Source organism: Tachypleus tridentatus, chromosome 9 (genome assembly GCF_004210375.1).
Source record: "Tachypleus tridentatus isolate NWPU-2018 chromosome 9, ASM421037v1, whole genome shotgun sequence".
In the NCBI taxonomy this organism is placed as follows: domain Eukaryota; kingdom Metazoa; phylum Arthropoda; class Merostomata; order Xiphosura; family Limulidae; genus Tachypleus; species Tachypleus tridentatus.
The window spans coordinates 160,221,248-160,240,306 of record NC_134833.1 but is presented as its reverse complement, the minus strand read 5'-3'; the positions used below and the strand labels follow the sequence as shown (position 1 = coordinate 160,240,306).

The window sequence follows — 19,059 nt, the reverse complement described above, 5'->3', positions numbered from 1 at the left end:
AACTGGGACATTTTTTAAACAATAGTTTCTAAGCCTATTTCTGGATATTTAAAATTTATTTGTAACATTTAATAGTTACAACTTTATTGATTGTTGTAACAATGTTTGATGTCTGGTGCTTCCAGCTTGAACTGCACCATAACTAAACCACATGAACGAATCGGTCACTAGAAAGACTTCTTTCTTAGTTCAGGCATAGCCAACCTTAATTTATAAATGCTAACAACAGGAAAGTTAATCAACCAAAAACACCAGCGCAGTCTTCCACTGTTACAGTGGTAATTCTACGGACTTACAACGCTAAAATCAAGGGTTCGATTCCCCTCAGTGGACTCAGCAGAGAGCCTAATGTGGCTGTGCTATAAGGAAACAAACACACAAGTGCAAACACTACTACTCTTAACCATCAAGCAGGAGTAATTATTAAATTTTTAATGCGCCAAAGCTGAAGGTGAGAAGCTTAGACGCTTTTTGAAGACTCTAACGATGGACCTCCTATTAAGCACCCCAGCACGTTAAACAATAGGTTATGCCCGCCCAACTCAAACAACTAGAAATAACGTTTTAGAGAGATTGAGAGGAACAATAATTATATCTGTAAATTACCTTTTTTTTATTGTAGTTTACGACCTACACCCCAGTGGCTCAGTAGTAAGTTTGTTGGCCTAAATGTTAAAAACTGCGTTTAGATACCTGTGGTTGGGCACAGCACATATAACCCATTGTGTAGTCTTGTGTTTAACAACAAACACAAATTACAGTATACTTTTATCATAATTTGTTTAACAAACCATGACAGAAGTTAAGTATTTTTAATTAAAGACCTATAAAAAAAAGACTTACTTTTTCAAACTTTGCTGTATCGCGTCACCAATAAAAACTTCTTTTGAAGGACTGTTACGGGGTTCGTAAGGTTTTTCTTTTGACACTTCTACTGAAGAAACATTACTGGGTCTCTTGTTCCGAAAAGTAAGTGCCTCTGTATCCAGTTTCGATTTAACATGAGAAACATTTGACTTCCGATCTTTTGGCCTAACATGTTTTCGACTACTGACTGTTTTATATTCGCCGATAGATGGTGCTATATCACGATCTTCTTCAGCTCCTACAACTTCGAGACGTTTACGCCCGTTTTTTCTATTTCACCTTCTTCAACAGACAAATCATCTGATTGTTCAGAAAGATGTCTTGTTGCTAAGATCTGTGTTTGCCTTAGTGAGTTATCTACTAGCAGTAAACTATCTTCCCTATTTGTTTTCAAGAGGTTTCCTCTTTGTTTTATATTATGGTTCTCATCTCCATCTATTGCTTCTAGATCATCATTCAGTTGTATTTCATCATCAACGTTTTCTCTATGGAAACCGTTCTGATTTTCTAGCATCGGCTTCTTCTTTTCACTGTCCATTATTGTAGTAAATTTATTCTCTGGTGAATCTTGATTGTAATTACCTTCTATGGACATTTCACCTTGTAGTTTAGTAAAAGTAAGTGATAAGGTCGTGTCTTCCAAAGACGACATTGATGTTGATTTTTTTTGTCCTAAGCCATTTTCTTTGTTTTCCTGAATTTCAGATTCTTCTATCACTTTCAGAGATGGCCTTGTTAAGTCAGTTGTTGTAATGCTTGATGGAATCTCATTCAATTTTTCTTCATGTGACCTCATCTGAGATTTGTTCTTTTCATGAACTTTAAACTCACCTGTACCGCTTGTGCTAATGTTACCACCATTTTGATTTCCCCCAAGCTCTCCTTTTTCTTGGTGATTATATTCATTGTCATTATTTTCATTTTGCAAACTGTTTTCTTCGCTAACGTTGCCCTGAATTTCTTTTGTTTGTCGGTTGCTTTGCACGTTATTTCTTTTAGGATCGCCACTTTCTTTAACTTTCTTGTTATATTCATTAGATGAAATTGTAATTTTATATTTTTTATTTTCGCTTACTTTGATGTTTTCTTCGTATTCTTTATAATTTCCTACCTCAACCTTCCTTGTCTTACCCCTTATCTTATCATCATATATATATTTCTCTGGGGAATCTTCCGTTTCACTAGTTTCTTCTTTTTTCCAAGTGTTTCTGTGTTCCAGCTCTCTTTCATTCACATCTTCATAACTCTTTGATCTATCACGCCCCATTCTGTCTTTTCTTATTTCCCGTTTTTCATCTTGCCCATTAATGTTATTGTCGCTTTCATCTTCATATTGTTCTCTGCTGTCTTCTTCAATGTATCTAATCATTCGCTTGTGAATTTTATCTGTTCTTGACTGTCTCGTTTTTCTAAGACCATTATTTTCATGCACCTCAGAGCCATCAGAATCATCTGTGTTTTTCTCTGACATCTTTCCTCTTGTAGTTTGACGCTTTATTCGTCTTCTGTGGGGTTCACTTACTCTGTCTTCATCTGACGTTTCATCATCTTCAGACTCATACCTTTGTTTCTCTTTCCTTTTCTTTTTATTATCATCAGAAGCAGATACGTATACGTTGGTGATAATAGCTTGTCTCACCCGTTTGTTCTCTCCTTTATTTCTGCTTGTCGTACTGTCAGAAGACGTCTTCTTCACACTGTTCTTTAAATAGTACTCTCGTTCGACAATGTTCAAACCTCTCTGGACATCTGGAAGACATATGAACCTGGACATCTATATCTCTTTTGTCTTCTTTGCTCTGGTCTGTTTGCACAGACTCTGAACGTGTTTTTCTCTCATCAAGTAGAGACTCAAGGTTAAACTGACTGATCTTGTTGTCTAAAGAAGGTGATAAGCTCTCTTCTGATGGAGTGACTTTCTGTTCTGGTGCTTTTTCTAACTGTCCAGTTATCGACCTGACAAGATATGTCAATATATTCTTAAGTTAAACATACATATGTTTTTTTTTTTAGTTTGGGATCAAGATAAAACTTAAATGTTTGTTATTTCCTATATTCAGTTTCAAACAGTTTACTTTTTTAAATTAGGTAAGTTAAGATAACGTCACTATTAACAATACGTTAAGTAATTAGAGTTCAGGTGAATATTTCGTTCTGAATAATGTTAAGCAGAGTTTGACGCCGTATCAGTATTCACTTCTTATCCAATCATTCATTGTTTGAGAGTCAATAATCAAAGAAACAAAACACATTAAAGATTAAAATGATAATTAAGTAGCGCCCTCTATTAGGGTTCTATTAATTTACGTTTAGTAATGAGAGTTAGCTGAAGTATACAAGAATTTTGGCCAGAGAATGATAATATTTTTTTCTCAAGTTACTTAATAAATAACCTATTAGACAGTCTCGCTTTAGATTGATTTAACGTGCAGTTATGAATGCACAAAAGTATATGATACTATAGACTAATAACCTATTTATCCCTGTAATGATAACAGGTAGAAGTGAAAAACTATTTATAAATTGAAAATATTCACAGACGCATTATTGTAATTGAAAATCTGAAAATTTCGAGCTGCCATCTGTGAGCATCTACGTGAACTAAACTTCAATGCATTCTCTAGGGGAATTTTCTGAGTTAATTTCTCTTACAAAATACGGGCCGGCATGGCCAAGTGTGCTAAGGGGTTCGACTCATAATCCAAGGGTCGCGGGTTCAAATCCCCGGTCGCACCAAACATGCTCACCCTTTCAGCCGTGGGGGCGTTATAATGTGACGATCAATCTCACTATTCGTTCGTTAAAGAGTAGCCCAAGAGTTAGCGGTTGGTGGTGATGACTAGCTTCCTTCCCTCTAGTCTCACACTGCTAAATTATGGACGGCTAGCGCAGATAGCCCTCGAGTAGCTATGCGCGAAATTAAAAAACAAAACTTACAAAATACATGTATTACTTAATAAGATTCATCATTTTAAGTGATTGAAGCGGATAAACATTTTAGAATAGAGTCTACTTACGAATTACTTTATTTTATGATTATGTTTGCATAAAAAAAAAACAGTTAAAAAGCTTATATTTTAAAACCAAAATGAAAAAGATTAAATTCTCCAATATGATGGAGAGTAGCTCTGTACAAAATATTAAATATTTTAACCATGTAATGTTAATGCAGTATCTGAATTTCAAGTTTAGGAAGTAACTGTTTTACTTCACTTAATAAGAACTTACACAAGTAGCATAATTTCAACCTGCTATGTAATGTTTTCACTTTTCCAAGAAGTTGTAACTTTTCGAATTCTCTATTTATCAGTCTTGAAAAACACACGTAGAACATCCTTTCATTAACTGTACAAAGGTGAAGGAAAACATTAAGAACTGGATTCACTTACAAATTATTATTTACCAGATGAAGATCAGGTGGTTTTTTTTAAATATCTCACAAAAAGTTAAAAAACAATATGATGTATAATTTAACTTGAAACTTAATTCAAGAGGCACAAGTTCTTTTATTTTCAGCTATCGTGCGTACGTATTAGTGGAGTAATTAGTCTAATTATCTTGTTACTTGAATTCAGCAGATAGCCCGTTGTGGCTCTGCTATAAGAAAACACACATATCTTGTTACTTTGGCCCCACGCTTGCCAAAACGGTTACTAAATTTCTGGTAACTTGTGCCAAGTTTTTGGTCCTTTTATTATTTGAATAATTAACTCCCTGGATAAGAATTACTCGCCTACTAAGTTCTTGGTTTTCTAATAGCCTACTGGCTGGCATTGCTCCATGAAGTTGTAGGTACTTAGCACAGTTTCTGTTTCCTCTCCGTATAGCTGCATCCAGAGGAGACATTAACTGACCCTGGATATAAAAAGAAAATTAAAAAAATAATATAATTACACATAATAATAGCATAAATAGCTGATTATTACATAAGTTAACGATTGTTCTTACCTTACTATGTTTGTTTTATTGCCTGCTTGTTGAAATATGTTATATGTTTTGAAATTTTAGAAATATTAAAGATTAGCAGAGACACGTAAAACATTTGCGGTCATATTAATATCTTGATTGCAATAGTCCTTCTTTAAATATGGGATTTCTATAATAATACAAATTAATTCGAAGTGCAGACACCAAAATGTTTAAATACACTTGTCTTAGGCCTAACATTAGTAAAACCCTTACTTCAGTGGTGCACAAACCTTTTGAGTCAGGGGCCACAAACAGACTTCTCGTAACCGTTGGGGGCCACAAAAAAGTGAAGATTAAAATTGACCCACAGTTGTTTCACACAAGATGGACATCATATTTACGAACACACAAATAAGGATTACATCAAAGAGTTTGCACATTATTCTAAAAAATGTTATGATACGTCAACTGTCACAAAGTCAGTGCGATGGATGGTGCTGCATGTCATCTACGAGCTTAGAAATGTCCGACTTGATGTTTGACGTTGAAAGACGCAAGACTGCTTCTAGATGATCATCAGTCAGCTGATTGCGAGTGTTGTTTTTGTTCAGTTTCACATGCGAGAAAGCCTGTTCACAGCAGTACGTGCTGCCAAACATGTTGGTGTGGGCAAGTGTTCTCTTTCAGATTAGCAAGTGTATCAGGCAACGTTTTGTAGAAGTCAAGCAAACTGTTTTCTCGGTAAATAGCACGCAGTTCATCAGATGCCTGGAAATCAGTAAGTTCGAGCTGATATTCTGCTAACAAGTCATCCACTGACACACTGAAAGGATCAGCACAAAGTTTCATCATCTGCATTGGTCAAAGTCATGAAACCGTGAGTTGAAGGATTGAATCAAGGTATCTAACTTCCCAACATAAACTTATGTGTCAATGTCCTGATTCTTCTGTAGCTGTGACTGAAAAGTGGGAAGTGCACGAAGTTGCCTGATGCTACTTGCTGCCGGAACAACTGCAACTTTGTCCTGAAAGCTGAGACGTGATTTGCAAGCTGATTTTTGCCTTGCAACTTCAAATTCAGATCATTCAAGTGTTGTGTCATGTCGACCAGAAAGGTCAAATCAGCTTGCCATGCTGGATCAGTCATGGAAATCACTTCTGTATCTTTGTTCTTGCTTCTGAGGAATTCTATCACCTAATCAATCAACTCCCAGAATCTTCTGAGCATCTTCCCTCGACTGAGTCAGCGTACTTCACAGTGATACACAAGGTAACCATAGTCTTCGAAACTGACGGTGATTGAGCCCTCGTGATTTGATGAAATTAATGGTTTTCGTCACTAATGCCATCAGTGTCTGAAAACCAAGTTCTTTACTGCACAGGTTCTGTTGGTGAATAATACAGTGCAACTTCACCAATTGTTTGTTCTGCTTTCCTCGATGCTTCATCAACAGTGCTACCAGCCCGCTACTTTCTCCGGTCATGGCTGGTGCTCCATCAGTTGTCACACTTACCAGTTTCGTGAATTCCAATGAAACACTACTACACAGTCGTACTGTCTCCTCGAATAGAGCAGACCCAGTTGTCTGACCCTTCATGGAACCCATGCTGATTAGTTCCTCTGTGATATCAAACGATGACGACACACCACGAACAAAAACTAGTAGCTGAGCTGTTGAACTGATGTCAGTAGACTCGTCTGCTGCCAAAGAGAAGTAGACAAAGTTGGTTACTTTATTTGTAAGCTGCCTTGTCACGTCTGCTGAGACGTGTGAAATTCTTCGTTGAGCTGTCATACTATTCAAAGCCACCGTCTGTAGCTTGCGAACTGCTTCCGGACACAACTTTTCCGATGCAGTAATCATACATTGTTTGACAAAATCACCACCAGTAAACGGTCAGCCATATTTCGCTATCATCAACGAAATATCGTAATTGACCTCACATGCTGAACCTAAATCTGCTGACTGATTTGAGAAAACGTTCTGCTGGTGATTCAGCGACTGCCACAGAGATTCAATTCGAGCTGTTCGTTCATCACCGACAACGTTGTGGAAATCTTTATGCTTCGACTTATAATGACGCTATATATTGGATACCTTCGCCACTGCTACTGTCGAATGACACAGCAGACAAATCACGTTCTTCTGTTGTTGAACAAAACAGTATTGCGCAGTCCAATCATCATGAAACTGCCGGTTTTCGTCAACTTTTCTTTTACGATTAGCTGCCATTTTGTTACGAAATAATATCAAAATAGGGCTCGTAAGTAAATCTCGAAGAACAATTAGAACGCGTGAGATTTCTTAATTACAGAAATATTACGTCATTGCGCCAATGATTAAATGCCTATGCATTAACGAGGTTTGCTTATTAAATTTTCTTTATTGCTCAACACAAATATGGAACCATCCAGTATCTAATCTAATGCATATTCTTCTATAGCGCTTAATCTTCGAGCACGAACTCTCTATGTTTGACTTTCCCGTTGGACATCGCGGGCCGGACTTTGTGCACCACTGCCTTATTTAGTACGGCCTATATATAATCGATAAAGAAATAAATACCGTAATTTGTGTTCGTTTTTTGCTTTAGTTTAGTTACGGAATAAACTTTATCGTACTTAATACCATCAATATATAAACTTATAGTGTTATTTTACGACCTAACGTTAGACATTTTTAAAAACTGATAAACCTTTAATATGTTTTGGTATAGGTCTACCAGAGTAGATTTACATCTATCTTCTGTTTACACTGTCGTAAAAGCGAGCGCGCATTTATATAATAAGTTGTGCACGCACTTTCAGGACAGACAAACTTCAGCATTATCACAATAGATGGATAGAGATCAGACAGCGAATTTTGTTGCATTTGCATTAAAACGAACAACAATACTATTTCACAAAACCAGTTTTAAAACGCAGTTAACTATCTTTACAAACACGTTTCTCAGACACTTTATAATATTTTTCAATAACGTATTGTGAAAACTTTGTCCAGACGATGAATAACTGTGGTGCACTTATTGCACTGTTTTTACAGATGTTTCTCAGTAAACTTTTCTATTAATTTTTAATTATCAGGTAAGATAATTAATGACGTAGAAAATTATTATACAAGTAAGACGTTTACACGATACTCCAGAAGAAATAATGATACCTTAGTTGTCTGTAAGATGGGGTTTATGTTGGCTTTATGGTCCAATAGAATTTTGCAAATTTCAACATTGTCGGTAAAGGCTGCTACGTGGAGCGGTGATCGACCATTTTGATTCTCAGCGTTAACAACGTTGGGGTTTAAAGAAAGCAACCACAACACGAGATCTATTGGTGAAAAAATAATGAAAGATGTTTATATGATAAAAAAGCATTAAGTGTTTTATCACAACATTACGAAATTTGAATAAATTTGATTTACGGCGTATATGAAGCGTTTCAACTTTTGTATCCGGGTTTTCGCTCCTTCTGAACTTATTCAATAATCACGTACGATTTTATTAACTCATGCGACTTCCTGCGGGGATTATTGAAATTATATTTCAGGAGACAAACTAATGAACGGATAAAAAAAACCCATAGAAAGTTTAAGATATCTAAAATTTATATTTTTATTTATTTTCTTTTTCTAGAACATGAGAAATACCAAGATTTGAATCTGATTTGAGGGTTTCATGCCCACAACAAATTTGCAGATCCAACAGTTGGCATCAACTGGCATGCTGCATTAAACCAGAGATTTACGGACTTATACAACGAAACATAAACCAAATCAATACTAAGAACGACAGAGACAAAAAAGATCTGCCACAACAAAAAACTAGAAAAACTAAGATGTAAACAACAGAAAAGACATCAACATGACAAACCGTTGACTAACCTCATAATTAAAACTTCCGACCGACAATTAAACACAGATATCTACTTAACAAAGGACTCAACTTCGCAATAGCACCTAGGTACATTCCAACCATAGAAATCAAAACATGTTTAGAAGACCTAGCCAGGAGACTTGTGATACTTTCTACAGAGAACAACAACAAGGAAACAACCAAAAATAACCAACAAAAAGAAGACAACTTAGACAATTTTATTGACATCCAACAGCCAAACTTCCCAGGTAAAATTACAAATTTATATTTCCCAGAAACACCTAAAAACAACATCTTAAACGATTTTTTCAAATAATTTTCTCACAAAATCATCAACATAATTTCACAAAACAGAAAACTAAAAAACAACCTTACAAAAAGAGACATTAATTCCATTAAAAACCTAAAACAAGACAAAAACATAAAAATTCTAAAAGCAGATAAAGGTAACGCTATAGTCATAATGAACACGAATGAATACATCCAAAAATGAATAGCATCCTATCAGACACGAACAAATTTAAACCAATACACACAAATCCAACAAAGACACACGAGACGCAACTGAACAAATTACTACTACAAATGAAAAAAGCCAACAGAATTTCACAAACACTTTATTCCTACCTACGTAAAACCGACTCACGCACACCGCAAATATACGGCATCCCCAAACCTCATAAACCAGATTGTCCATTACGACCAATAATGTCCACATATGAATCGTTGAATTACAATCTTGGTAAATACATAGCATGTGCATTCTCCAAATATGTAACATCAGCCAGCTCATTCATCAAAGACTCTTTTAATTTCAAGTCTAATCTAAATCAACTTAATCATAAAGCCTTAATGGCCAGTTTCGATGTTATATCCCTCTTTACAGAAGTTCCAACCACTGAAGCCTGCAAGATAGCCTTAGAACTCTATATCCGAGACCCTAACCCAACCATAGAAATTCCCAGTAACCAGTTAGCAACCCTCATAGAATTCACCACGATAAAGACAAACTTCATGTTCAACAACCAAAACTATATACAAACAAATGGCCTAAGCATGGGCAACCCAGTATCACCAGTTCTAGCCAATATTTTTATGACACAAGCTGAAACACAAGCAATTAACACAGCATTACATCCACCACTTTTCTGGTACAGATATGTAGATGACACGGTTGCGGGATTCAAATCTACAGAACACATACTTAATTTTTTCAATCACATTAACTCACATTAACTTCACATGTGAACAGGAAGAAAGCAATCAAATATCATTTCTTAACCTCAAAATTAGAAGAACCGACACACAATTCAAAACAGAAATTCACCGAAAAATCACCCATACTGGACTATACATTCCTTGTGACTCAGCACATGAAACAAAAGAAAAACTCAACATACTAAGAAACCAAATAAACACAGCCATAAAACTATGCTCACCAGATAAAATTAACGATGAATTAGACAAAATAAAACAATACTTCATCAACATCAATAAGTTTCCCCCACAAACCGTAGAAAACATTATACGCACACACCTAGACAGAAAGCAAAATCAACCAACTAAAGTAAATATATCTCACGAATCAAAAAATCACGAAACCATATACTGCTGTATACCATATATTCCTGACATCAGCAAACAAATAACCAACATTTGGCAAAAATTAGTAACAAAATATGACATTCCAGTTAATACCAAATTTATTCAAAAACCAGGCACAAAACTGAGGTCTATACTATGTGAAAACTACACTGACAAACACCACACCAACATTATTTATAAAATACAATGTGATAACTGCCACGACTTCAATATTGAAGAAACAAGTAGAAAAATGGAAACCAGATTCACAGAACATAAAAATTCACCTTCACACGTTTTCGAACACTGCAAGTCAAATAAACACAACATAACCATAGAAAACACTCAAATACTAAATAAAGAAACAAACATAAACAAACGCAAAATTAAAGAAGCCTTACTTATACAACAACTTAAACCCAAAATAAACCAATATAAAGGAACGCCTTTATACCTATATTAATAAATATAATCAAACATCTAAGCACGCCCTCTACATTCCTACACTCAGTTACCTCTATCTTTCTTTGTGAACCTGACGATGACCAAAAAAGGTAGAAACGTTGTTTGCTCCTCTACGTATATAAACTTTTCTCAACCCAAACCAACAGTTTTTACATATATATTTTTTTTATCTACAAGCGGATTTTCTCGTCATAACTAAGATATATTTTGTTGTATAAAACCGTACTGCTGCTATTATTACACAAACTCTACACAAATAACTTATTTCTTTTATTATTTTATTTCTTGATTCCCAGAGTTTGACAAACCTTTATCTGTAAACCTTTAAATACATAATTATTATATCTATCTTTAGTTTTTAAGTTTCTTTTATTTTCTGACTTCTACAATTTTCATTAGATCTTCTATAACAACAACAAAAATCTAAAATATTAAAATAGGTATATTAAAATATACCTATATTAATATAATAAAATAAATAAAATTATATATTCAAACATCTAACACCGCCCTCTACATTCCGACACTCAGTTACACAACCCCTTTCAAACATGTGGTCAGCTTCCGGTCAGTTACCTCTTTCTTTGTGAACCTGACGATGACCGAAGAAGATCGAAACGTTGTTCGCTCTTCTATGTAAAATATTTTCTCAACCCAAATGAGCCGTTTTTGCATATAAATTTCTCAACAAGTGGGTTTCTCGACATCACTGATTAAAGATAAGGTTGTTTGTGACACAACAAGAGCTAAAACTTACAAACAATAAAACAGAAAGATAAGAAGGTATTGACAATACAATAACAAATAAAATTTACAAACAATGCAACTCAAATATAAGAAGGTGTAAATGACACAATAATATCTTAAACTTACAGACAATACAACATAAAGTAAGACAGTAAAGACGATATAACAATATCTTAAACTTACAGACAATACAATATAAAGTAAGACAGTAATAAAGATATAACAATATCTTAAACTTACAGACAATACAATATAAAGTAAGACAGTAAAGACGATATAACAATATCTTAAACTTACAGACAATACAATATAAAGTAAGACAGTAAAGACGATATAACAATATCTTAAACTTACAGACAATACAATATAAAGTAAGACAGTAAAGACGATATAACAATATCTTAAACTTACAGACAATACAATATAAAGTAAGACAGTAAAGACGATATAACAATATCTTAAACTTACAGACAATACAATATAAAGTAAAACAGTAAAGACGATATAACAATATCTTAAACATACAGACAATACAATATAAAGTAAGACAGTAAAGACGATATAACATTATCTTAAACTTACAGACAATACAATATAAAGTAAGACAGTAAAGACTATATAACAATATCTTAAACTTACAGACAATACAATATAAAGTAAGACAGTAAAGACGATATAACAATATCTTAAACTTACAGACAATACAATATAAAGTAAGACAGTAAAGACGATATAACAATATCTTAAACTTAAAGACATTACAATATAAAGTAATACAGTAAAAACGATATAACAATATCTTAAACTTACAGACAATACAATATAAAGTAATGCAGTAAAGACGATATAACAATATTTAAAACTTCCAGACAATACAATATAAAGTAAGACAGTAAAAACTATATAACAATATCTTAAACTTACAGACAATAGAACACAAAGGTAAAACAGTAATACAATATAAAGTAAGACAGTAAGAACGACATAACAATATCTTAAACCAGACAACACAAGAACAAGGTAAGACAGTAAGGACGATATAACAATATATAAAACTTACAGACAATACAACACAAAGGTAAGACAGTATAGACGATATAACAAGATCTAAAATTTACAAACACAAAACGCAAAATTAAAACAGTATAAACGATAAAATAATGACTATGTTGGAATACAACAGTGCTTAATTTAATCGAAGAATATATCGGACTAATTATTAACGTTAATATTTGTAATGGTGAGTGTAGTTGGTTGTATAAAATATTTACTGGCAACGTAATCAAATCAATCTTAAAACAAGGCAGTGCGTCCGCTAAAAATAAATAAGAAACAGGTAACTTATTTTACTTCCTAGAGTTTATAATAAAAATGAATACAGTCTGGGTTGAAGCAAGAAAATATGTTCACCTTTTCTACCCGATTGGACGGCTTCGTGGAGAGGCAAATCTCCCCGCACGTTAGGTAGCCACATGTTGCCCCCATTTGATTCGAGAATCTTTAAAGTCTCCAGTTGTCCCTTGGCAGCTCCACAGTGGGCAGCACTTCAAAAATACGAGGTTTTTAAACGTTATAAAAGTAATAACTTTAAATCTTTGGGTAGCAGATATTTTAGTGCAACAAATTTGAACAACTAGAAATTAGCGAGAGCAGAGAGAGTATATAGTTTATTAGCAGCAGTAATGAAGTAGTTATCAAGGTTAATTAGTAGTAATAATGTAATAGATATCAAGACTCATTAATAATAATAATGTAGTAGATATCAAAATTCAATAGTATTAATAATGTAGTAGTAATGAAGATTCATTAGTAGTAATAATGTAGTAGATCTCAAGGCTCATTCGTAGTAATAATGTAGTAGATATCAAAATTCATTAGTAGTAATAATGCAGTAAATATCAAGGTTCATTAATAGTAATAATGTAGTAGATATCAAGGTTGATTAGTAGTAATAATGTAATAGATATCAAGGCTCATTAGTCGTATTAATGTAGTAGATATCAAGGTTCATTTGAAACAATAATGTAGTAGATATCAAAATTCATTTATAATAATAATGTAGTAGATATCAAGGTTCATTTGTAGTAATAAAATAGTAGATATCAAGATTCATTAATAGTAATAATGTAGTAGATATCAAGATTTATTATTAGTAATAATATATAAGATATCAAAATTCATTTGTAGAAATAATGTAGTAGAAAGCAAAATTCATTTGTGGTAATAATGTAATAGATATCAAAATTCATTTGTGGTAATAATGTAATAGATATCAAAATTCATTTGTAGTAAAAATGCAGTAGATATCAAAATTCATAAATATAAATAATGTAGTAGATATCAAAATTCATTTGTGGTAATAATGTAATAGATATCAAAATTCATTTGTAGTAAAATGCAGTAGATATCAAAATTCATTAATATAAATAATGTAGTAGATATGAAAATTCATTAATAGTAATAATATAGTAGATAACAAAATTCATTAGTAGCAATAATGTAGTAGATATCAAAATTCATTAGTAGTAATAATATAGTAGATATCAAAACTCATTAGTAGTAATAATGTAGTAGATATCAAGATTCATTAATAGTAATAATGTAGTAAATGTCAAGGATCATTAGTAGTAATAATGCAGTAGATATCAGAATTCTTTAGTAGTAATAATGTAGTAGATATCAAGATTCATTAGTAGTAATAATGTGGTAGATGTCAAGGCTCATTAGTAGTAATAATGTAGTTGATATCAAGATTCATTAGTAGTAATAATGTGGTAGATGTCAAGGCTCATTAGTAGTAATAATGTAGTAGATATCAAGATTAATAGTAGTAAAAATGTGGTAGATGTCAAGGCTCATTAGTAGTAATAATGTAGTAGATATCAAAATTCATTATTAGTAATAATATAGTAGATATCAAAATTCATTTGTAGCAATAATGTGGTAGAAAGCAAAATTTATTAGTGGCAATAATGTAATAGATATAAAAATTCATTAGTAGTAAAAATGCAGTAGATATCAAAATTCATTAGTAGTAAAAATGCAGTAGATATGAAAATTCATTGATAGTAATAATGTAGTAGATATCAAAATTCATTATATTAATAATGTAGTAGATATCAAGATTCATTAGTTATAATAATGTAGTAGATATCAAGGTTCATTAGTAGTAATAATGTAGTAGATATCAAGGTTCATTAGTAGTAATAATGTAGTAGATATCAAAATTCATTAGTAGTAATAATGTAGTAGATATCAAAATTCATTAGTAGTGATAATGTAGTAGATATCAAAATTCATTAGTAGTGATAATGTAGTAGATATCAAAATTCATTAGTAGTAATAATGTAGTAGATATCAGAGTTCACTAGTAGTAATAATGTAGTAGATATCAAGGCTCATTCGTAGTAATAATGTAGTAGATATCAAAATTCATTAGTAGTAATAATGCAGTAAATATCAAGGTTCATTAATAGTAATAATGTAGTAGATATCAAGGTTGATTAGTATTAATAATGTAATAGATATCAAGGCTCATTAGTCGTATTAATGTAGTAGATATCAAGGTTCATTTGAAACAATAATGTAGTAGATATCAAAATTCATTTATAATAATAATGTAGTAGATATCAAGGTTCATTTGTAGTAATAAAATAGTAGATATCAAGATTCATTAATAGTAATAATGTAGTAGATATCAAGATTTATTATTAGTAATAATATATAAGATATCAAAATTCATTTGTAGAAATAATGTAGTAGAAAGCAAAATTCATTTGTGGTAATAATGTAATAGATATCAAAATTCATTTGTGGTAATAATGTAATAGATATCAAAATTCATTTGTAGTAAAAAAAATGCAGTAGATATCAAAATTCATAAATATAAATAATGTAGTAGATATCAAAATTCATTTGTGGTAATAATGTAATAGATATCAAAATTCATTTGTAGTAAAAATGCAGTAGATATCAAAATTCATTAATATAAATAATGTAGTAGATATGAAAATTCATTAATAGTAATAATATAGTAGATAACAAAATTCATTAGTAGCAATAATGTAGTAGATATCAAAATTCATTAGTAGTAATAATATAGTAGATATCAAAACTCATTAGTAGTAATAATGTAGTAGATATCAAGATTCATTAATAGTAATAATGTAGTAAATGTCAAGGATCATTAGTAGTAATAATGCAGTAGATATCAGAATTCTTTAGTAGTAATAATGTAGTAGATATCAAGATTCATTAGTAGTAATAATGTGGTAGATGTCAAGGCTCATTAGTAGTAATAATGTAGTTGATATCAAGATTCATTAGTAGTAATAATGTGGTAGATGTCAAGGCTCATTAGTAGTAATAATGTAGTAGATATCAAGATTAATAGTAAAAAAATGTGGTAGATGTCAAGGCTCATTAGTAGTAATAATGTAGTAGATATCAAAATTCATTATTAGTAATAATATAGTAGATATCAAAATTCATTTGTAGCAATAATGTGGTAGAAAGCAAAATTTATTAGTGGCAATAATGTAATAGATATAAAAATTCATTAGTAGTAAAAATGCAGTAGATATCAAAATTCATTAGTAGTAAAAATGCAGTAGATATGAAAATTCATTGATAGTAATAATGTAGTAGATATCAAAATTCATTATATTAATAATGTAGTAGATATCAAGATTCATTAGTTATAATAATGTAGTAGATATCAAGGTTCATTAGTAGTAATAATGTAGTAGATATCAAGGTTCATTAGTAGTAATAATGTAGTAGATATCAAAATTCATTAGTAGTAATAATGTAGTAGATATCAAAATTCATTAGTAGTGATAATGTAGTAGATATCAAAATTCATTAGTAGTGATAATGTAGTAGATATCAAAATTCATTAGTAGTAATAATGTAGTAGATATCAGAGTTCACTAGTAGTAATAATGTTGTAGATATCAATATTGATTAACAGTAATAATGTAGTAGATATAAAGATTCATTAATAGTAATAATGTAGTAGATATCAAGGCTCATTAGTAGTAATAATGTCGTAGATATCAAGTTTAATTAATAGTAATAATGTATTAGATATCAAAATTCATTAATAGTAATAATGTATTAGATATCAATATTCATTAGTAGTAATAATGTAGTAGATATCAAGATTAGTTAGTAGTAATAATGTAGTAGATATCAAGATTAATTAATTGTTATAATGTAGTAGATATCAAAATTCTTTAGAGGTAATAATGTAGTAGATATCAAGATTCATTAGTAGTAATAATGTGGTAGATGTCAAGGCTCACTAGTGGTAATAATGCAGTAGATATCAGAATTCTTTAGTAGTAATAATGTAGTAGATATCAAGATTCATTAGTAGTAATAATGTGGTAGATGTCAAGGCTCATTAGTAGTAATAATGTAGTAGATATCAAGATTAATAGTAGTAAAAATGTGGTAGATGTCAAGGCTCATTAGTAGTAATAATGTAGTAGATATCAAAATTCATTATTAGTAATAATATAGTAGATATCAAAATTCATTTGTAGCAATAATGTGGTAGAAAGCAAAATTTATTAGTGGCAATAATGTAATAGATATAAAAATTCATTAGTAGTAAAAATGCAGTAGATATCAAAATTCATTAGTAGTAAAAATGCAGTAGATATCAAAATTCATTAATAGTAATAATGTAGTAGATATGAAAATTCATTGATAGTAATAATGTAGTAGATATCAAAATTCATTATATTAATAATGTAGTAGATATCAAAATTCATTAGTTATAATAATGTAGTAGATATCAAGGTTCATTAGTAGTAATAATGTAGTAGATATCAAGGTTCATTAGTAGTAATAATGTAGTAGATATCAAAATTCATTAGTAGTAATAATGTAGTAGATATCAAAATTCATTAGTAGTGATAATGTAGTAGATATCAAAATTCATTAGTAGTTATAATGTAGTAGATATCAAAATTCATTAGTAGTAATAATGTAGTAGATATCAGAGTTCACTAGTAGTAATAATGTTGTAGATATCAAGATTGATTAACAGTAATAATGTAGTAGATATAAAGATTCATTAATAGTAATAATGTAGTAGATATCAAGGCTCATTAGTAGTAATAATGTCGTAGATATCAAGTTTGATTAATAGTAATAATGTAGTAGATATCAAGATTCATTAGTAGTAATAATGTATTAGATATCAAAATTCATTAATAGTAATAATGTATTAGATATCAAGATTCATTAGTAGTAATAATGTAGTAGATATCAAGATTAGTTAGTAGTAATAATGTAGTAGATATCAGGACTAATTAATTGTTATAATGTAGTAGATATCAAAATTCTTTAGAGGTAATAATGTAGTAGATATCAAGATTCATTAGTAGTAATAATGTGGTAGATGTCAAGGCTCACTAGTGGTAATAATGCAGTAGATATCAGAATTCTTTAGTAGTAATAATGTAGTAGATATCAAGATTCATTAGTAGTAATAATGTGGTATATGTCAAGGCTCATTAGTAGTAATAATGTAGTAGATATCAAGATTAATAGTAGTAAAAATGTGGTAGATGTCAAGGCTCATTAGTAGTAATAATGTAGTAGATATCAAAATTCATTATTAGTAATAATATAGTAGATATCAAAATTCATTTGTAGCAATAATGTGGTAGAAAGCAAAATTTATTAGTGGCAATAATGTAGTAGATATGAAAATTCATTGATAGTAATAATGTAGTAGATATCAAAATTCATTATATTAATAATGTAGTAGATATCAAGATTCATTAGTTATAATAATGTAGTAGATATCAAGGTTCATTAGTAGTAATAATGTAGTAGATATCAGAGTTCACTAGTAGTAATAATGTTGTAGATATCAAAATTGATTACTATTAATAACGTAGTAAATATCAAGGTTCATTAATTGTAATAACGTAGTAGATATCAAGTTTCATTAATTGTAATAATATAGTAGATATCAAGATTCATTAGTAGTAATAATGTAGTAGATGTCAAGGCTCATTAGTAGTAATAATGTAGTAGATATCAAAATTCTTTAGAGGTAATAGTGTAGTAGATATCAAGGTTCATTAGTAGTAATAATGTAGTTGATATCAAGGTTCATTAGTAGTAATAGTGTAGTAGATATCAATATTCATTAGTAGTAATAATGTAGTAGATATCAAGATTCATTACTAGTAATAATGTAGTAGATATCAAGATTCATTAGTAGTAATAATGTAGTAGATATCAAGATTGATTAACAGTAATAATGTAGTAGATATAAAGATTCATTAATAGTAATAATGTAGTAGATATCAAGGTTCATTAGTAGTAATAATGTAGTAGATATCAAGGTTCATTTTTAGTAATATTGTTGTAGATGTCAAAATTCATTAGTGGTAATAATGTAGTAGATATCAAAATTCATTTGTAGTAATAATGTAGTGGGTATCAAGGTTCATTTGTAGTAATATTGTTGTAGATATCAAGGTTCATTAGTTGTAATAATGTAGTAGATATCAAGATTCATTAGTAGTAATAATGTAGTAGATATCAAGATTCATTAGTTGTAATGATGTAGTAGATATCAAAATTCATTAG

At 30.8% G+C, this 19,059-nt stretch overlaps 1 protein-coding gene across 1 annotated transcript in view; it reads right to left on the bottom strand.

Annotated features, from left to right (window-relative positions):
* Positions 1–19,059, bottom strand: part of LOC143227547 (uncharacterized) — a 48,185-nt gene that overhangs the window by 14,565 nt on the left and 14,561 nt on the right. The window contains exons 6-11 of the mRNA XM_076458981.1: positions 12,853–12,986; positions 7,938–8,101; positions 4,493–4,722; positions 2,735–2,823; positions 1,233–2,616; positions 844–1,137 (exon numbers count right to left, since the gene is read on the bottom strand). Coding sequence (XP_076315096.1) covers positions 844–1,137; positions 1,233–2,616; positions 2,735–2,823; positions 4,493–4,722; positions 7,938–8,101; positions 12,853–12,986 — 2,295 coding nt within the window. The remainder of the gene's footprint in view (positions 1–843; positions 1,138–1,232; positions 2,617–2,734; positions 2,824–4,492; positions 4,723–7,937; positions 8,102–12,852; positions 12,987–19,059) is intronic.